General features: G+C 54.1%; 1 protein-coding gene across 2 annotated transcripts in view; it reads left to right on the top strand.

Moving 5' to 3' along the window:
• Nucleotides 1–21,655, top strand: part of MYH11 (myosin heavy chain 11) — a 128,244-nt gene extending 106,589 nt beyond the window's left edge. Inside the window, exons 28-42 of one of the 2 annotated variants that reach the window (XM_055562728.1) lie at nt 2,966–3,172; nt 4,684–4,788; nt 4,877–5,029; nt 5,285–5,533; nt 7,479–7,691; nt 8,028–8,240; nt 8,454–8,615; nt 9,438–9,566; nt 9,867–9,955; nt 10,343–10,466; nt 11,037–11,245; nt 12,530–12,638; nt 12,718–12,890; nt 17,683–17,721; nt 20,925–21,060. In XM_055562728.1, coding sequence (XP_055418703.1) covers nt 2,966–3,172; nt 4,684–4,788; nt 4,877–5,029; nt 5,285–5,533; nt 7,479–7,691; nt 8,028–8,240; nt 8,454–8,615; nt 9,438–9,566; nt 9,867–9,955; nt 10,343–10,466; nt 11,037–11,245; nt 12,530–12,638; nt 12,718–12,890; nt 17,683–17,713 — 2,166 coding nt within the window. In that variant the 3' untranslated portion in view covers nt 17,714–17,721; nt 20,925–21,060. Of the gene's footprint in view, nt 1–2,965; nt 3,173–4,683; nt 4,789–4,876; nt 5,030–5,284; nt 5,534–7,478; nt 7,692–8,027; nt 8,241–8,453; nt 8,616–9,437; nt 9,567–9,866; nt 9,956–10,342; nt 10,467–11,036; nt 11,246–12,529; nt 12,639–12,717; nt 12,891–17,682; nt 17,722–20,924 lie in introns of both variants that reach the window. The other variant, XM_055562727.1, reaches the window with a different exon arrangement.
• The last annotated feature ends 217 nt before the right edge of the window (nt 21,656–21,872 follow it).

Genomic DNA, 21,872 nt, shown 5'->3' with positions numbered 1-21,872 from the left:
CAAAAATCTGGGAAAGTAGCTGAACACTGAGGACAGTCTAGCCATCTTCATTTCTGTGCAGAGTGGAGCAAGACTGTCATCATTTGAGTGGCAAGACAGTGCTCCCTGGTTAGTTTGGGAATGGCTAGATCTAATCTTCCTCTGATGCTTGGCTATTTGGGGGTGCACAGAATCTGAGGCAGTTAACTAGCACTAAAATTCTGTGTATCCGGAACTTCCTCTTGCTTTGCAGAATGTCCTTGTGTTTCATTCCCAGGGAAGAGTTTTTTAGCTTATGACATCCTGCTAGGTGTTTCTCTAAAAGTCTGAATTATACCACGATCCATGCTGCAGCTTTCCTCCAGAACTTTCTAGACTGAATGGCTGTTGTATTACCTAAGAATTGTTGGTGTTGGCATTAGCTTCTATTGCCAGTCAAGATAAATGTTCTTCAGGACTCCCCTGGGGATCCAGGCTCTGTGCTCCCAATGCTGGGGGCCTGGGTTTGATCCCTGATCAAGGAACTTGATCCCACGTGCCTCAACTAAAAAGATCCCGCATACCACAAGAAAGATCCCAGGTGCTGTAACTAAGACCCTGACTCAGCCAAATTCACCAGGGAATCCCAACTAAGACCCAGCTCAGCCAAATCAATAAATATTAAAAAAAAAAGATAAATATTCTTCCATGAGCTGGTTCACCACCAGTTCGATCATAATCTCAGAATTTTCCCTTACATTTAAATAACGCCGGCAACCCCTTGTATGGCATTGAGTATATGCCACTGTTCCAAAGTTTTACAGGTGGCAACTCATTTAATCCCACCCGTGACCTTTGCTAAAATGCACATCTCCAGGCCCCACACTGAAACGCACTGTCCCTGACTATACACCCTCACGCTCCAAGTGGAGAAAGGCTACCTGTTCGTGTCACCTTGTCACTCGTCACGTGGGGTCTGAATATGAACCTTGGGCATTTAGTCAGTTCTTTTGTGTTGGACAAATAAGATCTTGCTAGTTTTATCTATAACATGTATTTCTCCTTTCAACTGTCTTTTCTTTATTATGTTCAGAAGGTTTTTTTTTTTTTTGGCCATGCCCTGTGACATGAGGGATCTTAGTTCCCTGACCAAGGATCAAGTCTGAGCTCCTTGCATTGGAAGCATGGAGTCCTAACCACTGGATCGCCGGGGAAGTTCCCAGAAATTATTTTTTAGTTAATTAATGATTTACTTTTGGCTGCGCTGGGTCTTTGCAGCCGCACTCAGGCTTTCTCCAGTTGTGACTCGTGGGGGCTCCTCTCTAGTTGCGGTGCGCGGGCTTCGCAGTGTGATGGCTTCTCTTGTCGTGGAGCAGAGGCTCTAGGGCGTGCGAGCTTCAGTGGCTGTGGCTCATGGGCTTGGTTGCCCTGGGCCGTACACGGAGTCTTCCCGGACCAGGGATGGAACCAGTGACCCCTGCATTGGCAGGTGGACTCTTAACCACTGGGCCACCAGGAAGTCCCCAGAAAGTTTTATTGCGATCGAAGTTGAATCCAAATGGGCTCTTCCCACCAATGGAATAATAAGTCCTCCAGACAGTGGTAAGGTACCTGTGTCACTTTTACTGTAAGTTTGGAAAGCTGACTGACCAGCGCTGAGCCAGGTGGTCATCCGAGATGAGCAGGTGCTGGAGGCCTCTTTGCAGAGACTCAGCTGTTCTGGCCATCCATGCCTGACCTGAGCAGGAGGGGGCTCACAACACCTGCCCACCATCTCAGGAGCACTGAAAAGGGAGACTGTTTTACCTCTAGCAATGTTCCAGATTGTTGGTGAAAACTCGTAGTATTGTTCCTACCTCGACTCCCCTTACACGTGTATAGTCACCACCATTCTGGGAAAAAGGTTTTAGGGGAGCCCAGGTCCCGTGAGGCCCCCCAGGGTCCTTGATATCAACCTGCATTGTTGCCTTAAGAAGCACTTTGTCCCTGTCTGGGGTCCTGGCAGCACTAAATGGACTTCATCACCAGAGGACTGGCTTCTGAGGGTCCCTGGACACTGCACAGACCTGCCCAGGAGCTGAGGGCGAGCCCACTGTTGTGTTCTCCACTCTCGGGACCCACACACTTTCTTCTGGTTTTTCCCCCAAACACTTTTTTTCTTAGAGAAACTCATATGCCTACAAGAGCTGTTTAGATAAAATAGCTTTCTCTAAACTTTCACACAAATGGCAGTGTACATCCAATGATAAATCAATGGATGATAGGGAGTGGTGGGGCCTGGGGCTGAGTGGAGTGTGACTGCCCTGTTTACAGGGCCAGCTGCTACTCAGATCCAGATGATTGCTCTCGTAGAAGAAGGCAAGGCCTCTGTTTCCAGATCTTTACTTTTTTTTTTTGGAAGTCAGACTTTAAATAGAGATGTATGCAGCAAAATTCACCAACTTTAAGTGTATATATTTCAGTGAATTTTGACAAATTATTTAACCACCACCCAATGGTGAAATAGAACATTTGATTTTTCAAATGAGAAGCTGGGAACCCAGATTTTTATGTGATATTTCTTTTTATTTACCTGACTGTGCCAGGTCTTAGTTGTGGCATGTGAGATCTAGTTCCCCAACCAGGGATTAGACCCAGGCCCCCTGCATTGGGAACACTGAGTCCTAGCCACTGGACCACCAGGGACGTCCCTATGTAATATTTCTTTATTAAAATGTTAAAAGGTATAACATGGATCAAATAGGATGTGATGGCACGGTTGATGCAGCCTGGGGGATGCTAGTTAGCAACCTCTGAGCTTCAGGAAAACAATCCAAAAAGTCTTACTGGGGATTGTGTGCTCCTCACTGCCCCGAGTCCCTCCCCTGAGCTGGGGAGCACAGGTCCCCGGACCTACCGAGGGAGGGGGAAGCAAAGATGAAGATCCCCCCTAGCACAGGTCCTTATCTTAAAACATTCTCCCAGCCATGGCCCTAACGCCTCCCTTCCGCTCTGCTTCTCTGGCTAGGCCAAGGCCAACCTGGACAAGAACAAGCAGGCGCTGGAGAAAGAGAACGCGGAGCTGGCTGGAGAGCTGCGAGTCCTGAGCCAGGCCAAGCAGGAGGTGGAACACAAGAAGAAGAAGCTGGAGGTGCAGCTGCAGGAGCTGCAGTCCAAGTACAGCGACGGGGAGAAGGTCCGGGCCGAGCTCAACGACAAGGTCCACAAGCTGCAGGTGAGGCGATTTCGTTGGGACTGTCTCTGAAGGATGAGGTTCTTCCAGCTAACGAAGCCTCTGTTCATTTCCTTGAGTTACATTCCTCAGGGAGATGAGATGGTTGCCTTATTCAATTTAACCTCTAAAAACTCCTACCTGTTCATTCAAAATGAGTATTTATTGAATGCCTGCTGTATGCCAGGTGCTGTGTTTAATCCTGAGATACAACAGCAAGGAAGAAGACAAACACTGTCCCTGCCCCCGGAGAACTCCAGCCCAGTGCAGGGAAAGACATTAATAATCATGCAGATGAATATGAAATGATGCTGGGAAGCAGAGACACATACTGCTATGAATATAAATAAAACAAGGGCCTGAGCCTGTGGGAGGAGGAGTCAGGGAAGGCTTCCCTAAGAAGGATGTGTAGTCTGACAGATAAGAAGTTTGTCTACTTATAGACAGGGAATAGCATGTGCAAAGGCTCAGGACTAAGTGAGAAGTCAGAAGAGATCACGTAAGGCCAGTAGAGCCAGAATGATAAATCTGATGGACGATAGGGGATGGTGGGGACTGGGGCCAAGTGGAGTTTACAGGACGGGGAAGGTATGTGGCATAAAGTGGGACTGGAGCAGGTTGGGGCCAGAAGACAGGAGTGACGGGAAACCTCTTATGGGTTTTAAGCTGAAGCGTGACATGGTCTGTTGGTCTTTGATCTTGATTAGGTTTGAACAGACATTTGGACTGACTTTCCATTCATGGAATATGGCCTACCTTTTGATAAATATTTAATGCACTTAGAGCCTGGGACAAGAGTACAGGACAGCATGAAGTATGAGTTTTTCCACACACAGCTGAGCACAGGGGTTTTGCTGTCCTAACACAAACAACATCCTGGAGGAGTGAGGATCATTTATATCCTCAGTGTAAATGGGAGGAGGACGGATGGTGGGCTGGTATCTCCGAAAGGACTTGTTCAGAGATACCAGGGCCTGGAGTAAAAGGCAGAGGAAAGGTAGAGAGAGCTTTCTACCTTTAGTGCCCATGTCTCTGGTTTTGCTGTAAGGGTCAGTGAAAGGGCAAAGAGCAGGGGTGAGGAAGAGGGGTGGTAGGGACAGGACCTTTGGATGTGGAGGTGCCCTTTGCAGCCTCTTCCCCCACTTTAGGGATTGGGTGAGTCCAGACCACCGCTCAGTATCTGGACCTGCAAACCTGCTCTTCATGCTTGCCAACCTTGGCAAGGCTCCAGGATCCATGTGGAGGGCTCAGGGCCCAGTTAGTACAGTCTAACCACAGTATAACAGGGCTCTCACAGGGTCTCGGAACCAGAGGCTACCGGAGATTGCAACTTGTAGGGATGTCCTTCCCTCCCCTAGGGGGCCATGGAGTGACCATGACCAGGCCCCTTAGCTCGTGGGAACCTCTCAATCAGTCGACACCCCAAGGCCGATCACTGAGTACAGAGAGCCCCTCTTACTTAAGGATAATCCTGTCCTGGATGATCCAACTAACCAGTCTCTGGGCACCCACAGAATGAAGTGGAGAGTGTCACGGGGATGCTCAACGAGGCAGAGGGCAAGGCCATCAAACTGGCCAAGGACGTGGCGTCCCTTGGGTCCCAGCTCCAGGACACCCAGGTGAGTATCGGACCACGTCATCTGGAGGCACCTGGGGTACGGCCTTCCTGGGGGTGGGCTCCTGGACTTCTGCGTGTCCTTTCTGTAGGAGCTGCTTCAAGAAGAAACCCGGCAGAAACTCAACGTGTCCACCAAGCTGCGCCAGCTGGAAGACGAGAGGAACAGCCTGCAGGAACAGCTGGACGAGGAGATGGAGGCCAAGCAGAACCTGGAGCGCCACATCTCAACCCTGAACATCCAGGTGCCCACTGCGTGTCTTTGCCCAGGAGGGTAGATCAATGGCTCGGATGTGACTGTGGTAGAACGGTGGCACCATTTTGCTTGACTCACTGGCTGCCTTGCTGTTGAGTTTCTTCCATGGTGCCATTTTGCTTGGCTCACCAGCTCCCCCTGCTGTTGATTTTATTCAATGATGGTCGTGGCTTCTTAGGGGCTCAGGGCTGGGACTCCCTTATCCCCGCCTCCTCTCATCCCACCCTGGGCACTGCCTTTTCAGCTCTCCGACTCGAAGAAGAAGCTGCAGGACTTTGCCAGCACCGTGGAATTGCTGGAAGAGGGTAAGAAGAAGTTCCAGAAGGAAATCGAAAGCCTGACCCAGCAGTATGAGGAGAAGGCAGCTGCTTATGACAAACTGGAAAAGACCAAGAACAGGCTTCAGCAGGAGCTGGACGACCTGGTCGTCGATTTGGACAACCAGCGACAACTGGTGTCCAACCTGGAAAAGAAGCAGAAGAAGTTTGATCAGGTAGGGGCTGGAGGGCCCTCCCCTCTGCTCACGGACCCTGGCTGGGGGGCGGGGGTCCAGGTCTGGGGAACATCTGGCGTGGCTGCTGCGTGTATGGCAGCATCCCATCCTGGCTTTGCTGGTCACGATGGAAGGCTGGCCGGCTTGGGTGAGGCTCCTCGAGGGGTCAGTGAGGACAGCAGCGAAGCCTCAGTGGCCATGATTTCCCAGGTTCCACCACCACCACAAGGGCCATCTAGAAACCCAGTCGTGCCTTGGGTTCTAGCCCTGATAAGGAATGAGGTTTACTGATTTTACTCACTCAGCGAGTATTTGTTGGGCGCCTACTGAGGATTCCAATTAAAGTATCTACCCTTGAAATACCACTGTTCCTTAATATCTCATCACAAAGAATCTTGAGCACACAGCAAAGCAGAAAGCCTTGTACTGTGAACACCTGGGCACTCACCACCTTGATTCAGTCATTAAGGCCTTACCCTGACTTGGGGCTTCCCTGGAGGTTCAGATGGTAAAGGGTCTACCTGGAATGCAGGGACCCTGGTTTGATCCCTGCCTGGGTCAGGAAGATTCTCTGGAGAAGGGAATGGCAACCCACTCCAATATTCTTGCCTGGAGAATTCCATGGACAGAGGAGCCTGGCAGGCTACAGTCTATGCGGTCGCAAAGGGTTGGACATGACCGAATGACTAACACTTCACTGACTTTATCACAGGCTTTTTTATGAGTGTATTACATCTCTCATTTGTATCTTATCTTTTAGACGCATTTAAAAGCAAATTACAGACAACTATACATCATCCTCTAGATACCGCCACACTGCATATAAACTAGGGTTCATTTTTCAAAATATTATTTCTTCCCTTGAAGTAAAATTACAATGAAATACATAAATCTTAAGTATACACTCAGTGAGTTCTGATAAATGCATACACCTGTATGACCCAAACTCCTAAATACCAGCTTTTAATATGTGTTACTCAGAGTCAGTAAATATGGTTTGGTTTACATGTGACTCAGGATTTATTCCAAAAATCAATTTGGGGATGGAATTTGGGGATTCTTTTCTTTTCTACCAGCCATCCCTTCTCTGTGCTGACAGCTTGTTCTTAGTGCTTCTTATCTGCTGGTTCATTATCTGGTCCAGGGTCTGAGACTGCTCTATTATTTTCCCATCACAAACAGTGGAGAGTTTTTGTGTTGACTGCTGTTGGGAGTCCCTGTTTCGTGCCCATCTTTGCTGGACTCTGGCAGTCTGGGTTTTGGATGCTACAGTGAACACTGCTCTTTCTTTTTGTTTAGTTGCTCAGTCATGTCCAACTCTCTGCGACCCCTTGCACTGTAGCCCACCAGGCTTTTCTGTCCATGGGATTTCCCAGTCAAGGATACTGGAGTGGGTTGCCGGGTCCTTCTCCAGGGGATCTCCCTGTCCCAGGGATCCAACCCAAGTCTCCTGCACTGGCAGAAGGATTCTTTTCCACTGAGCCACCACTCTATTTCTAAAGATGAGAATGGGGTTTTCTTGGAGCTGCTTCCCCAGGCAGAGGGTGTGTGCAAATCCATCCACATATTCATCATTTCTCTACTCATAGGGTGGCTCATTGGGTACTTTTGTAAGGGAGTGACTGTGGCCATGAAACAAAAGAATAACTGGCCTCTGGCAGGATTCAGTGTCACCCTGACCTTGGTCACAGTATGTTCTAACCAACATGGGCAGCATTAGTGATTTCTAAGCACAAAGATGCGGCGAATGCTGGCTCTGCAAAGCTGACCTAGAAGTCGGCAAGCAGGACTGTTATCAACTATTTGCATAGATATGTGACCTCCTCCCAGCCGTACCAGGATGAGTTCAGCTGCACACAAGGCTTCTTCCCCATATTTGCAGTTAAATGCAGCCGACCCTCGGGCATGCCTAGAGCTCACCTCTGGGTCTTTTGCTGTGTTGCAGTTGTTGGCCGAGGAGAAAAACATCTCTTCCAAATATGCGGATGAAAGGGACAGAGCCGAGGCAGAAGCCAGGGAAAAGGAAACCAAAGCCTTGTCGCTGGCGCGGGCCCTCGAGGAAGCCTTGGAAGCCAAAGAAGAGCTCGAGAGGACCAACAAGATGCTCAAAGCCGAGATGGAGGATCTGGTTAGCTCCAAGGACGATGTGGGCAAGAATGTAAGTGGCTCTTCATCGTCTTTGGTTGTCCATGTCCCCCCACCCCCGACCCTCTCTGCGTTATCAGTCCACCTAAGGAGGGGGCCCCACGCCTCATTCATGGTAAGCAATAATCAGGAACTGAAGGGAGTCCCTCGGGCTGATGCAAAGAGGGGGCCTGGTTGGGAACAGCCTTTGGGGGTAGGGTCTGAGTCAAGGGTTCCGAGAGGAAGGCTGTGGTCTGGACTCCTGGTCACACATCCCGCGGGTATGAAAAGCCACCTCCTGGACCATGATGAGCTGCCCGTCACTGGGGGCTGCCCGACCATCTTCACAACATCACCCCTCACGTCAAAGGTCCATGAGCTGGAGAAGTCCAAGCGGGCCCTGGAGACCCAGATGGAGGAGATGAAGACCCAGCTGGAAGAGCTCGAGGATGAGCTGCAGGCGACAGAAGACGCCAAGCTGAGGCTGGAGGTCAACATGCAGGCCCTTAAAGTACAGTTTGAGCGGGACCTCCAGGCACGGGACGAGCAGAATGAAGAAAAGCGGAGGCAACTCCAGAGGCAGGTAATCCATGGAGGGGAGAGTAGGGGAGGGGAGGGGGGCCAGCCGGCATTCCTTCCTTCCGCCACCACTTCCTGGCTTCGTGGAAACTTTGATTTCTCACCTGCAACCCGGGGATGGGAAGCCCACCTTTAGTGGTGATGCAAACCTGGGCCCTGGGGGAAGGGATCCGAGGGGCGGCCCTGCCCTGCAGCACATGTTTCTGGCCTCACCCAGCTCCACGAATATGAGACGGAACTGGAAGATGAGAGGAAGCAACGCGCCCTGGCGGTGGCGGCCAAGAAGAAGCTGGAAGGGGATCTGAAGGACCTGGAACTGCAGGCCGACTCGGCCATCAAGGGGAGGGAGGAAGCCATCAAGCAGCTGAGAAAACTGCAGGTGGGTGACGCCCCAGGGACCAGGGAGGCAGGTCCACGGCCGTGGGAGGACGCAGCCTTCTGTCGCTGGTGCCTGGCCATCTGGTGCTTTTCCATCATACTTTTGCTTTGGGGGCTGTTTTCTGCCCTGGGGGCAGAAGTGGTGAGGTCACCTTCCACCTGGTGACCTCCACCCTCCTCCCCAGGTGAGCAGCTCAGCAATGGCCAAACACTATCCTCAGGTGTTTGGCTCTGGGCTTCCCTGGTGGCCCAGATGGTAAAGAATCTGCCTGTAATGCAGGTTCTATCCCTGGGTTGGGAAGATTCCCTGGAGAAGGGAATAGCAACCCACGTCAGTATTCTTGCCTGGAGAATTCCATGGACAGAGGAGCCTGGAGGACTATACAGTCCATGGGGTTGCTGTGAAGAGTCAGACACCACTGAGAGACTAACACTCAGACCTCAGCACCATTTCTTAGGTCTGTGGAGCCCGTCCAGAGCCCCCAGGCAGCCACCTGTGGCCAAGGGCTCTGTGGTTAAATGGTGGGAAAGCCTAGGCTTCCCTGGTGGCTTCGACGGTCAAGAATCTGCCTACAATGCAGGAGACCCAGGTTCAATCCCTAGGTTGGGAAGATCCTCTGGCGGAGGAAATGGCAACCCACTCCAGCATTCTTGCCTGGAGAATGCCCTGGACAGAGGAGCTGGCAGGCTACAGTCCACAGGGTTGCGAGGAGTCGGACACGGCTGAGCAACTAACACACTCAGGCTGGCACAGGAAGGTAATCTGGGCCTCAGGACCTGGTGAGTAAGGACTTCTTATCTGGTCCTGCCTGTCCTCATGCAGGCTCAGATGAAGGACTTCCAGAGAGAGCTGGAAGACGCCCGCGCCTCCCGGGATGAGATCTTTGCCACGGCCAAAGAGAATGAGAAGAAGGCCAAGAGCTTGGAGGCAGACCTCATGCAGCTACAGGAGGTAAAGCCTTCTCTGCACTGTGAGGGCCCTGATTGGGGGCCCCTGGGCACCCCAGGCTCGGGCGCCCGCATTCAGCATCCCACAAGTGAGGGCCCCGTAGCACAGGCGTGGAAAGACACGGGGTTTTCTCGCTGACGGATCTGCAGGCCTCCCCCAAGCTCAAAGGAGGCCACGCCATTTTCAAGGATGGCCGTGGAGGCGGCCGGGGGCCTGCTGCTGGGAGCGGGGTAGATGCTTGGGTGGGCTCAGGCCCTCCTGACAGGCAACCGGTTTCCTTCCTCCCCGCGTCGCACCGTCCAGGATCTAGCGGCGGCCGAGAGGGCTCGCAAGCAGGCAGACCTGGAGAAGGACGAGCTGGCTGAGGAGCTGGCCAGCAGTGTGTCGGGAAGGTAGGAGCCGCCTGGGGAGAAAGGGGTCCCTAGACTCACGTGATGAGAGAGGCAGTCAGTCAGAGGAGGCCTCCTGGACCGTATGTTAAGGCTGAACGTGATAGCACGTTCAGCTGAGCTTGTGACAGGGGACATGTGTTTTTCACACCCTATTTGGGGGTGTAGTCTGGTGGGGACGGGGCATCTGGGGATGTCGGGGAGGAGCGAGCTGGTCCTCATCTCAGGCCTGGCTCCCTGCTTCCCAGCTGTGTGAGTTTGCACAAGCCTCTAAGCCTCTCTGAGTCTTGACTGTAAAAGAGGACGACCCCGAGGCATTGCTCCTCCACGGGAGCGAGCTGCCTAAGCCAGGGGAGGCTGGAGGACCCAGGGCGGCTGCCTTTCCCTTAGGAACGCGCTGCAGGATGAGAAGCGCCGCCTGGAGGCCCGGATCGCACAGCTCGAGGAGGAGCTGGAGGAAGAGCAAGGCAACATGGAAGCTATGAGTGACCGCGTCCGGAAGGCCACACAGCAGGTGGGGGCCGGGGCAGCCCGGACCCGGACCCGCCCTGCGACAGGCTCCTGTGTGCCAGGCCCGGGTGGGGGCGGGATGAGGCAGGAGAGTAGCTGGGACAGGCTCCTGTGTGCCAGGCCCAGGCGGGGAGGTGGGGGGGGGGGGGATGAGGTAGGCGAGTAGCTGGGACAGGCTCCTGTGTGCTAGGCCCGGGCAGGGGGCGGGACAAGGCAGGAGAGTAGGGACCCAGCACATCCGCTCCGGAGCACCCACTCCCTCCTCTCTGGTCACCCTAGCACCTGGCCTGCAGGGCCTCCCGTAGTGGCTCCCTCCAGCAGACGAGGCTCGCCCAGAAGGGCCTGGCGGTCTCCTTCCTGCCTTTTCCTTAGCCCCCACCTCCCGACAGTGAGCACCCCGCCACGATGGGCACTGGGGCCCCGTCGTGGAGCCGGCGTGGCACTGAGATGTGGCCTGGAAGGGCTGCCCCTTGGCTGAGCCTTGAAGGACGGCCAGGGAGGGGCTGGGTGCTGGAGGGGAGGGAGGGGGGCTTCCGGGCGCCCTCCACCTGGTGACCTCCACCCTCCTCCCCAGGCAGAGCAGCTCAGCAACGAGCTGGCCACGGAGCGCAGTACAGCCCAGAAGAATGAGAATGCGCGGCAGCAGCTTGAGCGGCAGAACAAGGAGCTGCGGAGCAAGCTGCAGGAGATGGAGGGGGCAGTCAAGTCCAAGTTCAAGTCCACCATCTCGGCCCTGGAGGCCAAGATCGCACAGCTGGAGGAGCAGGTGGAGCAGGAGGCCAGGTATGGGGGCCAGGGGGGCCATCGAGCAGCACCCCAAAGACCACCTGCTTGCCAGCGAGTGGTGGGGTCGTGGAGGGGTCAGCCAGTCTCCCTGGGCATCAGCTCCGGCCGAGAATTGGCTCAGAGGTGCCCGCGCAGCAGCTGTTCTGGGTGAACTAAGTGAGAACACGGGCAGGCGCTGTGCCCTGAGTGAGCCTCTGAGACGCTAGCTGCTCTAAGCGGCCGGACTCCTCAGTGACGTCAGCCGGGCTTCCCGGGAGCTCCCGGGACTTTGCCTAACCAGGGTCTGCAGGCTGTCATGTTAACGGGTACAGCAAACATCCGAGTCCTCAGCCCCCTCGGCGCCCACAGTCATGGGCAGGCTGCTCACTTACACGCGGTCCCTGAGCTGACCATCAGACAGGGTCTAGATCCTTACACTGTTTTTGCCCTTTTTTGTGGTGACTTCATAGAAAAGTCACGTGCCACAACAGTTCCCCAATTTAAAGCATACGGCTCAGTGTGTGTGTGTGTGCTTAGTCGCTCAGTCATGTCCAGCTCTTTGCGATCCCATGGACTGTAGTCCGCCAGGTTCCTCTGCCCATGGAATTCTCTAGACAAGAATACTGGAGTGGGTAGCCATGCCCTTCTCCAGGGGATCTTCCCAACCCAGGGGTCGAGTCCAGGTCTCCCGCAGTGCAGGCCGATTCCTCACCACGTGAGCCACCAGGGCAGAGGCTCTCAGCGCACAGCTCACGGGCACACATTCACTACAGTCAACTGTGGCACGTCAAGAGAGCCAGTGAGAAGCCCGTGTCCTTAGCCATCACCCTCTATTTCGCATCCCCAGCTCCAGGCAACCACTCATCTACTTTCTGTCTCTATTGTCTATTCTGGACGTTTCGCAAAGTGGGAGCATACAACACAGGGCCTCTTGTTAAGACTGGCTTTCTTTCACTGAGCATGTTTCCAAGGTTCTCCCGCGCTGTAGCCAGGGTCAGCACATCATGCCTTTTCATGGACGATTTCTCAGAATGAGCTCTGATTCGGGCTCAGGAAAAGTGCCCATGTGGGGACTTCCCTGGTGGCCCTTCATGTCTAAGACTCTGCTCCCAATGCAGGGGGGACAAGGGTTCGATCCCAGGTCAGAGAACTAGATCCCACATGCCACAGCTAAGACCCAGTGCAGCCAAATAATTAAAAAAAAAGAAAAGTGCCCACGTGGGTGATGCTGGTCGGGTTCACGCACTGGCTGCAGGGAGGCCCTCCCCATCTGAACCGTCCCTGCTTGCCCCGTGTGCGCAGAGAGAAACAGGCGACCGCCAAGGCACTGAAGCAGAAGGACAAGAAGCTGAAGGAGGCCCTGCTGCAGGTGGAGGATGAGCGCAAGATGGCAGAGCAGTACAAGGAGCAGGTAACCGCGCCCCGGCCCCCTGCCCAGCCCCGCAGGCCCCGCCACGCACCTGCCTGATTCTCGGGCTGCTCCTTGCCAGGCTGAGAAAGGAAACCTGAGGGTCAAGCAACTCAAGAGGCAGCTGGAGGAGGCGGAGGAAGAGTCCCAGCGCATCAATGCCAACCGCAGGAAACTGCAGCGTGAGCTGGACGAGGCCACGGAGAGCAATGAGGCCATGGGCCGCGAGGTGACGGCGCTCAAGAGCAAGCTCAGGTGAGGTGCCAGCCCCCAGGGTCCTCGGGTCGCAGACAGGGCGCGCGGGGTGGCCTGAAACACCCACAGTGGCTCAGGGGCCCTCTCCCCAGAGCCGCTCAGCTCATCATGTATGCAGCACCAGCCTGTGCTGGATGTGGGAGGGGCTCAGGTCACGGGGGCCCTGCCTCTGAGCGGCTCCCCTTCTGTTCCAACAACCAGTCCCTTCCCGTCCTCCTGGCGAGGAGCAGGAGAACCAGGCGGTGTCTCCCTGTCTCCTGAGTCCCTTCTTCTCTGTGTCAGGACATTGGCAGACTCCCTTCTCTCTTCCCCTCTCTTCTGGACTCTCTTCCCCGCTCTTCCTAACTCAGGGTTTCTCCATCCGATCGCCATCCAGGGCTGAACAACTCTTGTTTATCATGGGCTTCCCTGGTAGCTCAGATGGTAGAGAACCTGCTTGCAATTCAGAAGACCCAGGTTCGATCCCTGGGTTGGGAAGATCCCCTGGAGAAGGGCAGGGCAACCCACTCCAGTATTCTTGCCTGGAGAATCCCATGGACAGAGGAGCCTGGTGGGCTACAGTCAGTCCAGGGGGTTGCAAAGAGTCGGACGTGACTGAGCGACTGTCACGGGCTGGCCTGTGCCCTGCAGGACGCTGAGCAGCACTCCTGGCCTCCATAAGCTAGATGCAGTGGCACATCCCCTGAGGTCCCCGGGGGGCGCTGTTGCCCACAGTCAAGCCCCTCTGCCCTAAGTGGGCGTGGTTTTCTCTCCCACCCCTGAACCTCTGGGCCTGAAGGTGGTAGGTGCTTCCTGCTCCCCAGGGCTCCTTCCAGCCCCTGGTCCACCTGGTTCCCTGAAAGGCCTAACTCCACGCTTTCCGTGTCATCCATCCACACCCTGCAGGCGGGTGATCCAGCCTCAAGTCCACGACCTTCTCTCCTCCAGGGCCCTGCCACGCGCCTGCACTCCTGCTAACTCTCAGCTCTAAGCTGACCATCAGGCATCACATCATCAGCCCGCCACCACCTTTCTTCAGCTCTCCCCTGTCTCTACTGGGGTCTTGCACCCCTCGGCTCATCCGCTAGCAGCCCCACTGACTGCACAGTTATGAGCCTCTCCCACATGCTCCACACTCTGGTCCCTCTTCCTGCTGTGCTGGGCTTACTTGGTTAAAATACAACCCAAATGAAATCCAACTGCCAACCTTCTGCAGCTCAAAGCTGTGCGAGAAAGCCAACAGGAGCGCTGCCACTTCATTGAGAAACGTGCCATTGAGACACCAGGCTGACCCCACTTAGTGCTTTAGGGACTTTCCCCTCCCCCTCCCCCCACCCCCCCTCCTCTAAGCCTCCCCCCACCCCTCCCCCTCCTCTCAGCCTCCCCCCACCCCCACCCTCTCACCCTTCTCCTCCCCCAGCCTCACCCCTCCCCTCCCCCACCCTCTCACCCCTCAACTCTCCCCTCCCCTCCCCCATCCTTTCACCCCTTCCCAATCCTCTCTCCCCTCCCCTCCCCTCTTACCCCTCCACTCCCCCATCCTCACCCTCCCCCACCTTTTCACCCCTCCCCCATCCTCTCACTCTTCCCCTCTCCCACCCTCTCCCCCTCCCTCTCACCCCTCCCCTCCCCCACCCTCTCACCCCTCCCCTCCCCCCTCACCCTCTCACCTCACCCACTTAGGCACCTGCTTTTCACCCTCCCTGAACTTACTCCCTCTGCCATCCTCAGTCTCCACTGATGACTTCGCTTCCTCTTTAACTGAAAAAAGGAAACCATTGTGAAGTATAAACAAGCCCCCACTTCTCCATACCTCTCTACATCTGTACTCATTTCCTGTACTTTTCCCCCCATTTCTGTGCTCAACTGTCCAGCACCAACTGAGGTCAACCCCACCACTAGACCCCTCACCCTCTTGTTTAACCAAGGATGTTGCTCCCTAAAGTCTTACCCTTCTACCCTGTGATATATTCTCTCTTGCTGAGTCGCTCCATCAGCTGAACAAACCCAACCCCACTTCCCTGCAGCCTGTCACCGTGAAACTCCCCATTTGGCAGCATGCGTGGTGCCTCCGCACGGGCTTCCCGGCCCCGCCCTCACCGCTGTCCTTCCCACTTTCTGGCCGCCCTTCACCTCTTCTGCTGGTGCCGCATCTTAAAGGCCAGTTGCTGCTGGTCTGCCCAGACTGCCACCCTGGTCCTCTCTCCATCTCCATCTCCACTCACTCCTCAGGTGAATCTCAACCAGCCTGGTGGCTTTGGAATTCCATCCACAGCTAGTGACTTCCTAGTTTATCTCCTGCCCAGACTTCCTGGGATTCCAGACTTCCTTGACCTTCCTATTCAGTGCCTAACAGGCAGCCCACACCTAAACACACCCCGACTTGAGCCCTGACTGAACCCCCTCATCCTCAACCAGCTCCTTGCACAGTCCTCCCCGGTTCAAAGCTGCTGTTAACCTAGGCCAGAAGCTGCCTTACTGTTCTCTCCATTACACCATGCATCCAAGCTGTTGAGAAATCCAGTCAACTTTCTCTTAAAAAATACTCTGCATCCAGAATCCATCCACTTCTTGCCACCTCGTCGAACCTACCCTCTCCTCCCATCTGGACGACTTTCTCAGCCTCCTTGTGGGCCTCTCGCGTCCCTACTGGCCTCTTATAGCCTGTTTTCAACACAGAAATGGTGTGGGGTCATGCCCCTCCTTTGTTTGGAGCCCTCCATGGGCCCCCACCTCACTCAAAGTAACATCTTGACAACGGTTAGTTCCACCAGGCCCTGCACGATCTCTGTCCTCTGCTTCCTAAGTTACCGTCCACCTCTCCATCTTCTGCCTCAGGGCCCTTGCGCTGGCTGCCGTCCCTGCCTGGAATGCTCTTCCCGCAGCTCACTGCAACAGCAGCCCCCTCCTTGCCTTCCTTCAGGTGTTTGCTCATCCATGTGATCAGAACCTCCTGTCTCACTCCCTGGCATTCTCCTCTCTCTTACCCACCTGTCATCGTGGAGCTTGTTATTCTTGTATTTATTTCACATACAGTCTGTCCTCACTCTTGGCCTGCAAGGCCATAAACACAGAGGCTGTGTCTGCTTATTCATCCCCAGTGTCTGGGCACAAAATAAACCTTCAGTCGTTGAGTCAGAGATGATGTTTCTTCAACCTCAGCCATTCTCACACCACCTTTCCCATTTTGCCTTAGTCTCTCACCACCTGTACTTTTGTCGACTTGATACTTTCTTTGAAATTTACTGTGTAAACCATACATGTGTCTATTCACAAATGAAACCTACCTCCCCTGTATTGTTAAACCAGGGTCCCTTGCATCAACAGGTCACAATCAAGTTAAACACAGTGAAAACAAGACAACAGTGAGTTCTAGCTATTGTGGCCACAAATTGATGACTGTGACCCGAAGGCCGACTTCTCATTAAAAAGGCAATGACAAAAAACGACATTAGCACCAAACAGACTCTCTGACATAGTCAGATGTATTTAAAGAGTGGGAAGGGGAACCCCTTTCTCACGGTGCCATTAAGCAACCTGAGGGCATGCCCAGGAACCCTCTGAAATCACCTGGCATCTCAGCTCCAGACCCCGAGAACCACTCTAGGAGACGAGGGGAAGCCTGAACCACTTTCACAAGGGGGGAGTGAGCAGCCAGCTCCGAGTGCAGGCGTTCAGGAAGGAGCCCCCTGCCCGTGCGAGGTGGCGGGCAGGCGGCGTGTCCCCACTGCTGGAGCCCCCAGAGCCCTCTCTGCTGCTGACCAGATGCTGCCCTTCCGTGGGCGTGGGCTGAGCAGTGGGGCACACTCAGCCACCCCAGCTCTCTTGCCATTTTGTTATCACTGTCCCTTTCTTGGGACCAATGTCTTTTTTTTTTTAATTTTAAAAATCTTTAGGCTGCACTTTGAGGCTTATGGGATCTTAGTTCCCGGACCAGGGACTGAACCCAGTCCTTGGCAGAGAGAGCTCAGAGTGCCAACCACTAGACCGCCAGGGAATTCCTGGGACCGGTCATTCGTGCAGCACAAGTTGACCATCCCTTTTGGATTCTGCCCCAGATAACTGACCCTTCTCGGGACTGTACAGGCCTGTATTAGACCACCCACTTTTTACAATTAACATAAGCATACATGTACATATGGGTGGAAGACAGCTCCCACCTTTGCTGCCTTCTCTGAGTCCTCCAAACATGCAAAAACCCAAGATCAAGCACGAGAGCTGTGAGTGAGGTTCGCAAGCCTAGCCAGCTTCTTCATGAGCAAGGAATTACAATGCACGTTTCACAGATTTTACCAGACAGATACATCACAATACGAGCTCTCATTAGAGCCTGACCAATGCACCCATCCCTCCCCAGACTGCCAGGCATCTCCACGTGAGCCGCCCAGGTGCCCACCTCTACCTCCTGGCTACGGGCGTGAGAGGCAGTGGAGACAGTCACGGTAATGGAGCAACAGGCTGCTGCAGGCTCCTTGCCTGGAGCTGTTCAGGTTCTGGTCTCACAAGGATCTTCTGGCCTAGCTTACTCAGATTCCTTTACCTTCCTGAAGAGAAATGCAGAAGGGGAGGAAGCCATTGAGCCTGTGTTCTTTAAGCTCTGAAGGACAGAAAGTGCTTTTTAATTGGAAAAAAAACAGACCACTTGTCCCTTTGTGTGCCGGCTTCCCTGAGTGCTTGGTGGCTGCAGGTGCTCCGCTATAAGGGTCCTTAAAAGTGGCTGAAACTACTGAATTGAAGCAAACGCCTTTAATGATTAAACTCGCACTTGAACAGGAGGATGGTAACCACTGGGGACTCTCTCTCTCTGTTTCAGAGCCCCCCTCCCCCAGGAAACTCCGCAATGACTCACCAGGTATCATGCCTGCAGCTTCGCGGCTCATGTGTGCGTGTGTGGCTCCTGGTTTCCATTTCCTTTCTGCCAGCGCACCGCCCCCCATCTCCCTGTCCCCCTTTGTGGGCCCTCCCAAACTTCTGAGATGTCTACCAAGTCCGAAGGCTTAGGGGTCTTAGGTCCAAAACGGTCTTTCATCAAAGCCAACATGCACCCAAACATGCATCTTCACAGTCTCCTTCCTTCTTTCGCTTGGGCGTCTGACGTGGCACTGATGTGGCCTGTCATACCATGTGCTGACAAGTTTAGAGGCTGTTTTGCGTGGCTTGGAGGGTTCTTACCTGGGTGGCAGGCCCCTCGTACACGGTGAGGCCACGGCTGGGCCGTGCCCCCTCGTCCGGCTCAGGCACCTTGCTGAGCAGAGGCACCAGCGCCACCATCTGGGTACCTTCCTGGAGACTGGCTGTCATCGGCTGGTCTGGTTTACAAGTTGGAGTGAGCTAGGCACAAGGTCATGGTGGCCCCCCCCAGCCACAGGCCCCCTGGGCTGGGGTTTCCACACATGCGTGCGAGCGAACGAGCTCTCATCCCGACGTCTCACCCTCACTAGGGCTGCGTGGGGCTTCAGCGAGGCCGGCCGCTATCCGCATCTTGAGCGCACGAAGGCCAGGTCAGGCCGAGTCTTTCCCAGAGGCCTCACAGGCACGTGTTCACAGACCAGGGATGGACACCCACGACTCGGGGGGTGCACTGGGCCATCAAAGACAGGGGCCAGAGGCCTCGGCTTCTCTGGGATTCTAACAACATCTTCACACGTGCAGTTGGGCTCTGGGGCCCAGCTTCCCCCTCATCCTCTTTGAGGCCCAGCCAGCCCTGCCTTCTGTCTGTCTGCTCTCCTGGAGAAATCGCAGCTTTGCTGTCACTGTACCCATAATACTTAAAGGTGGAGGAGGTCTAGGCAGGAGCTTTAGGAGGGAGCGTCACGCCTCTGGGGCACCGCTGTTGAGCGGCTCTCCTGCCAGCCCGTCCGGATTGTGGGATAAGCTGGATCCCAGGCTTGGCTGGGGTGTAGGCCCCATCAGTTGATGGAACCTGAGTCCTTGTAGGGTAGCAGGCCCTACACGCTCGTGCTCATTCCTGGGACGCCAGCAGTGCCTGAAATATGTTCCTGAGTCCGTGAACAGAACCCAAATTCTCCAGGATCAGACATTTTAAGCAAATTTTTAGAGGGGTCCCTTACTTCCTTTGGCAGAGACAGCCAGTTATCAACTTTTGCCTAGCATATGAGTCCTGTGCCTTCAAGCAAGCCTCCTAAACCAAAACAGACCAGCTTCAGGCCTGGTGCCCACGCAGGGGGCCTTCCAGGGACCCAGGAGTGATTGATTTACTTCTTAAGTCAAAGGAGCATATTGATCAGTTCAACTCCTCTACTTAGCAAATGTGGGCTTCCCAGGTGCTGCAAGTGGTAAAGAACCCACATTCCAATGCAGGAGATACGAGAGACTCGTGTTCCATCCCTGGGTCAGGAAGATCCCCTGGAGGAGGGCATGGCAACCTACTCCAGTATTCTTGCCTGGAACATCCCCATGGTCTGAGGAGCCTGGAGGGCTACAGTTCACGGGGTCACAAAAGAGCTGGACATGACTAAAGCAGCTTAGCACACACGCAGTTAGCAAGTACAGGCTCTTCTGAGAGGCAAAGGGAAACCGAGGCACTGTTTCCCAGCCCGTCCCATCCAGTGTGAACCTGGAAGGTTAGACACGGATAAAGCTGTGTGGACGACTGCTGAGCCCTGCATGCCGAGAGAACACAGGGCTAAGGAAGGAAGAGATTTTTTAAAGGTCACCTCTAGGGAGGGAGTGATACAAAGTTACTTTCAAAGGAGTTGGGGACCTAGAAGCTTCCTCTGATGGGAGGAAGGCTGCCCTGAGTCTTTAGTTGGCAGTGTCTACCACTTTAAGTATTTATTCCTGATCGCTGCCCCCTTGGGAAGTACCATCTGCCATACCCAGTGGGCTTTACCGGCCCAGGTCCTCCCACCCTTGGACCCCAGATGGCTTGTGCTGGGAAGCCTGTCAGCGATCAGGAATTTCTGGGCCTTGCTTCTGCCTCCTGTCTTGCCTGTCTGAGTCGCCCCCTGTGACTAAAGAATCGATGGGCTGGGCTCACCCTCGTGGCTTTCCTTTGTCCCGCCTTTGTGTCGTGAAGTGGATCGTTTTTTGTTGCAAAAGTCTGCTTTCTTCTTAGACATCCTAAAATGAGTTAAGACCTGTCAAACGGGGTCAGATGGCCAGAGCTCAACATATAACATTATTTGTTGTGGTCGCTGAAAAGAAGGTGAACATTCCTTCCAAATGGTGGAGGTTAAGAACAGGCAGGTCTGACTTTTCCTCCTGCCTGCCTGCCCTGCCTTCTTACACAAAGCTTCCCTGCCAGTGACCAGGCTGGGCCCTGGTGGGAACAGGGCATCCGGCAGGACAGAGACGAGGCGATGGGAGTGGGAAAGACAGAAAGGGGCGTCCCACCAGTTAGGGCTAAAAAACACCTTGGATTAACGGGTCTAATGTTTTTCTGACAAATATCCACTGAGCACCTGTTGTTTGCGTTGCACAGTGCCTGCCATGGTGAGCACGAAACAGATGAGATCCCTGCCCTGGGGGAACTCAGTCCACGAATTCTGTTCACGGAAGCAGGGTGTGTCGGTGCCTTTAACCAGACAGCATTCTTCTGGCGACCACAGGGACCTCCTTCCCTCTCAAGGCTGCCCTTGGTGGTCACACTCACCTTCCTCCAATTCAAAACCTAACCCCCTCCCCGCTTTTCCTTCTGCAAAAGAGGAGGTGCGGACACAACAGTTCCCCCTCATCCCGGCCCCAGAGGGTAGGAATAATCCCACGTGGGGCCATCACCCCACTTGCATCTCCCCCATCTTTTCTAAATACAAGTCCACAGCCAACCAGAAGCCAGTGGGTCAGCAACTGACCAAACCAGACATTTTTTTAAAGCAGACGGTCCTGCTTTGAAAAACCTATTCTGCCCCCATTGCAGCTGATTAAATGCACCCATACCTCCAGACGGTCAGGATTTGTTCACTTCCACCTGAATATATTTGCGCCTCATTTGTTCCAAGTCTCTGTTTGTTCTTTGCTCAGTCTGAAAACCTCCTCCAATCTCGTGGAAGGTTTCTGTACTAAACAAACGTGTGTCTTCTTAAAAACCCACAGGCGAGGGAACGAGACCTCTTTTGTTCCCACAAGAAGGTCTGGAGGACGTAGAGTTATTGAGAATGCGGACGGGTCTGAGGAGGAAATGGACGCTCGCGATGCTGACTTCAACGGAACCAAAGCCAGTGAATGAATGACTTGCTCAAAAACGGCACAGAACCAAACCCAGTGGACTCCGCTTAGCACTGTCTAAATCCATTTTCAAACTCCAAACATCACAGACACCCCTCACGATGAATATAAACACCGCCCTGCATTCAGGGCATCATCTTAAGTTTGGAACGAGGTACCAAAGGCGAAAAACCCAACAGGAGACACAGACACACCCAACCTCTCTGCCAAGACCTGTGCAGAGATTTTTTTGAGTTTTTAGAAAAATATATCCACGGTAACTAATCACTGGCAACTTTACATGAAACGAGGAGAAAGTCACCACGGAGACGGGTGCCCCTGCTCCCACTCCCCAACTTTCCTGCCCTGTGGACCCTTCCATCATCCCGGGGTGGGGGTGGGGGCCGGTTTGAGAATTCCTCTTCCCTCCGGTTCCCACACGTCAGATGCACACAGTTCACTGAGACCAAGTGCCTTCTGTAGTCACGTGAGTTACAAAGGAGACGCCGCTCAAAGGCTAAGAGCAGGAAAGTCACACTGTTTTATATGCACTGACTGTACTTAAGGACACCCTCACCAATAAAAGGTCATAAATCACTACAGCCGAGTTGGCTTTTCTGTTGCTTTCTAGAGAAAAAGGACAGGACGAGATGGGTAGGGGAGGGAGGGGGGCAGAGTGGCCTCATTTAGGATGATCCTATGAAGTCAGTGGAGCAGGAACTGGCAACCCACTGGCAGCAGTATTCTTGCCTGGAAAATCCCATAGACAGAGGAACCTGGTGGGTTGCAGTCCATAGGGTTGCAATGAGGCAGATACGACTAAGTGACTAACATTTA

This window comes from Bubalus kerabau, chromosome 23, assembly GCF_029407905.1.
Source record: "Bubalus kerabau isolate K-KA32 ecotype Philippines breed swamp buffalo chromosome 23, PCC_UOA_SB_1v2, whole genome shotgun sequence".
NCBI classification, from domain to species: domain Eukaryota; kingdom Metazoa; phylum Chordata; class Mammalia; order Artiodactyla; family Bovidae; genus Bubalus; species Bubalus kerabau.
This window is presented reverse-complemented; position numbering and strand designations above follow the sequence as displayed.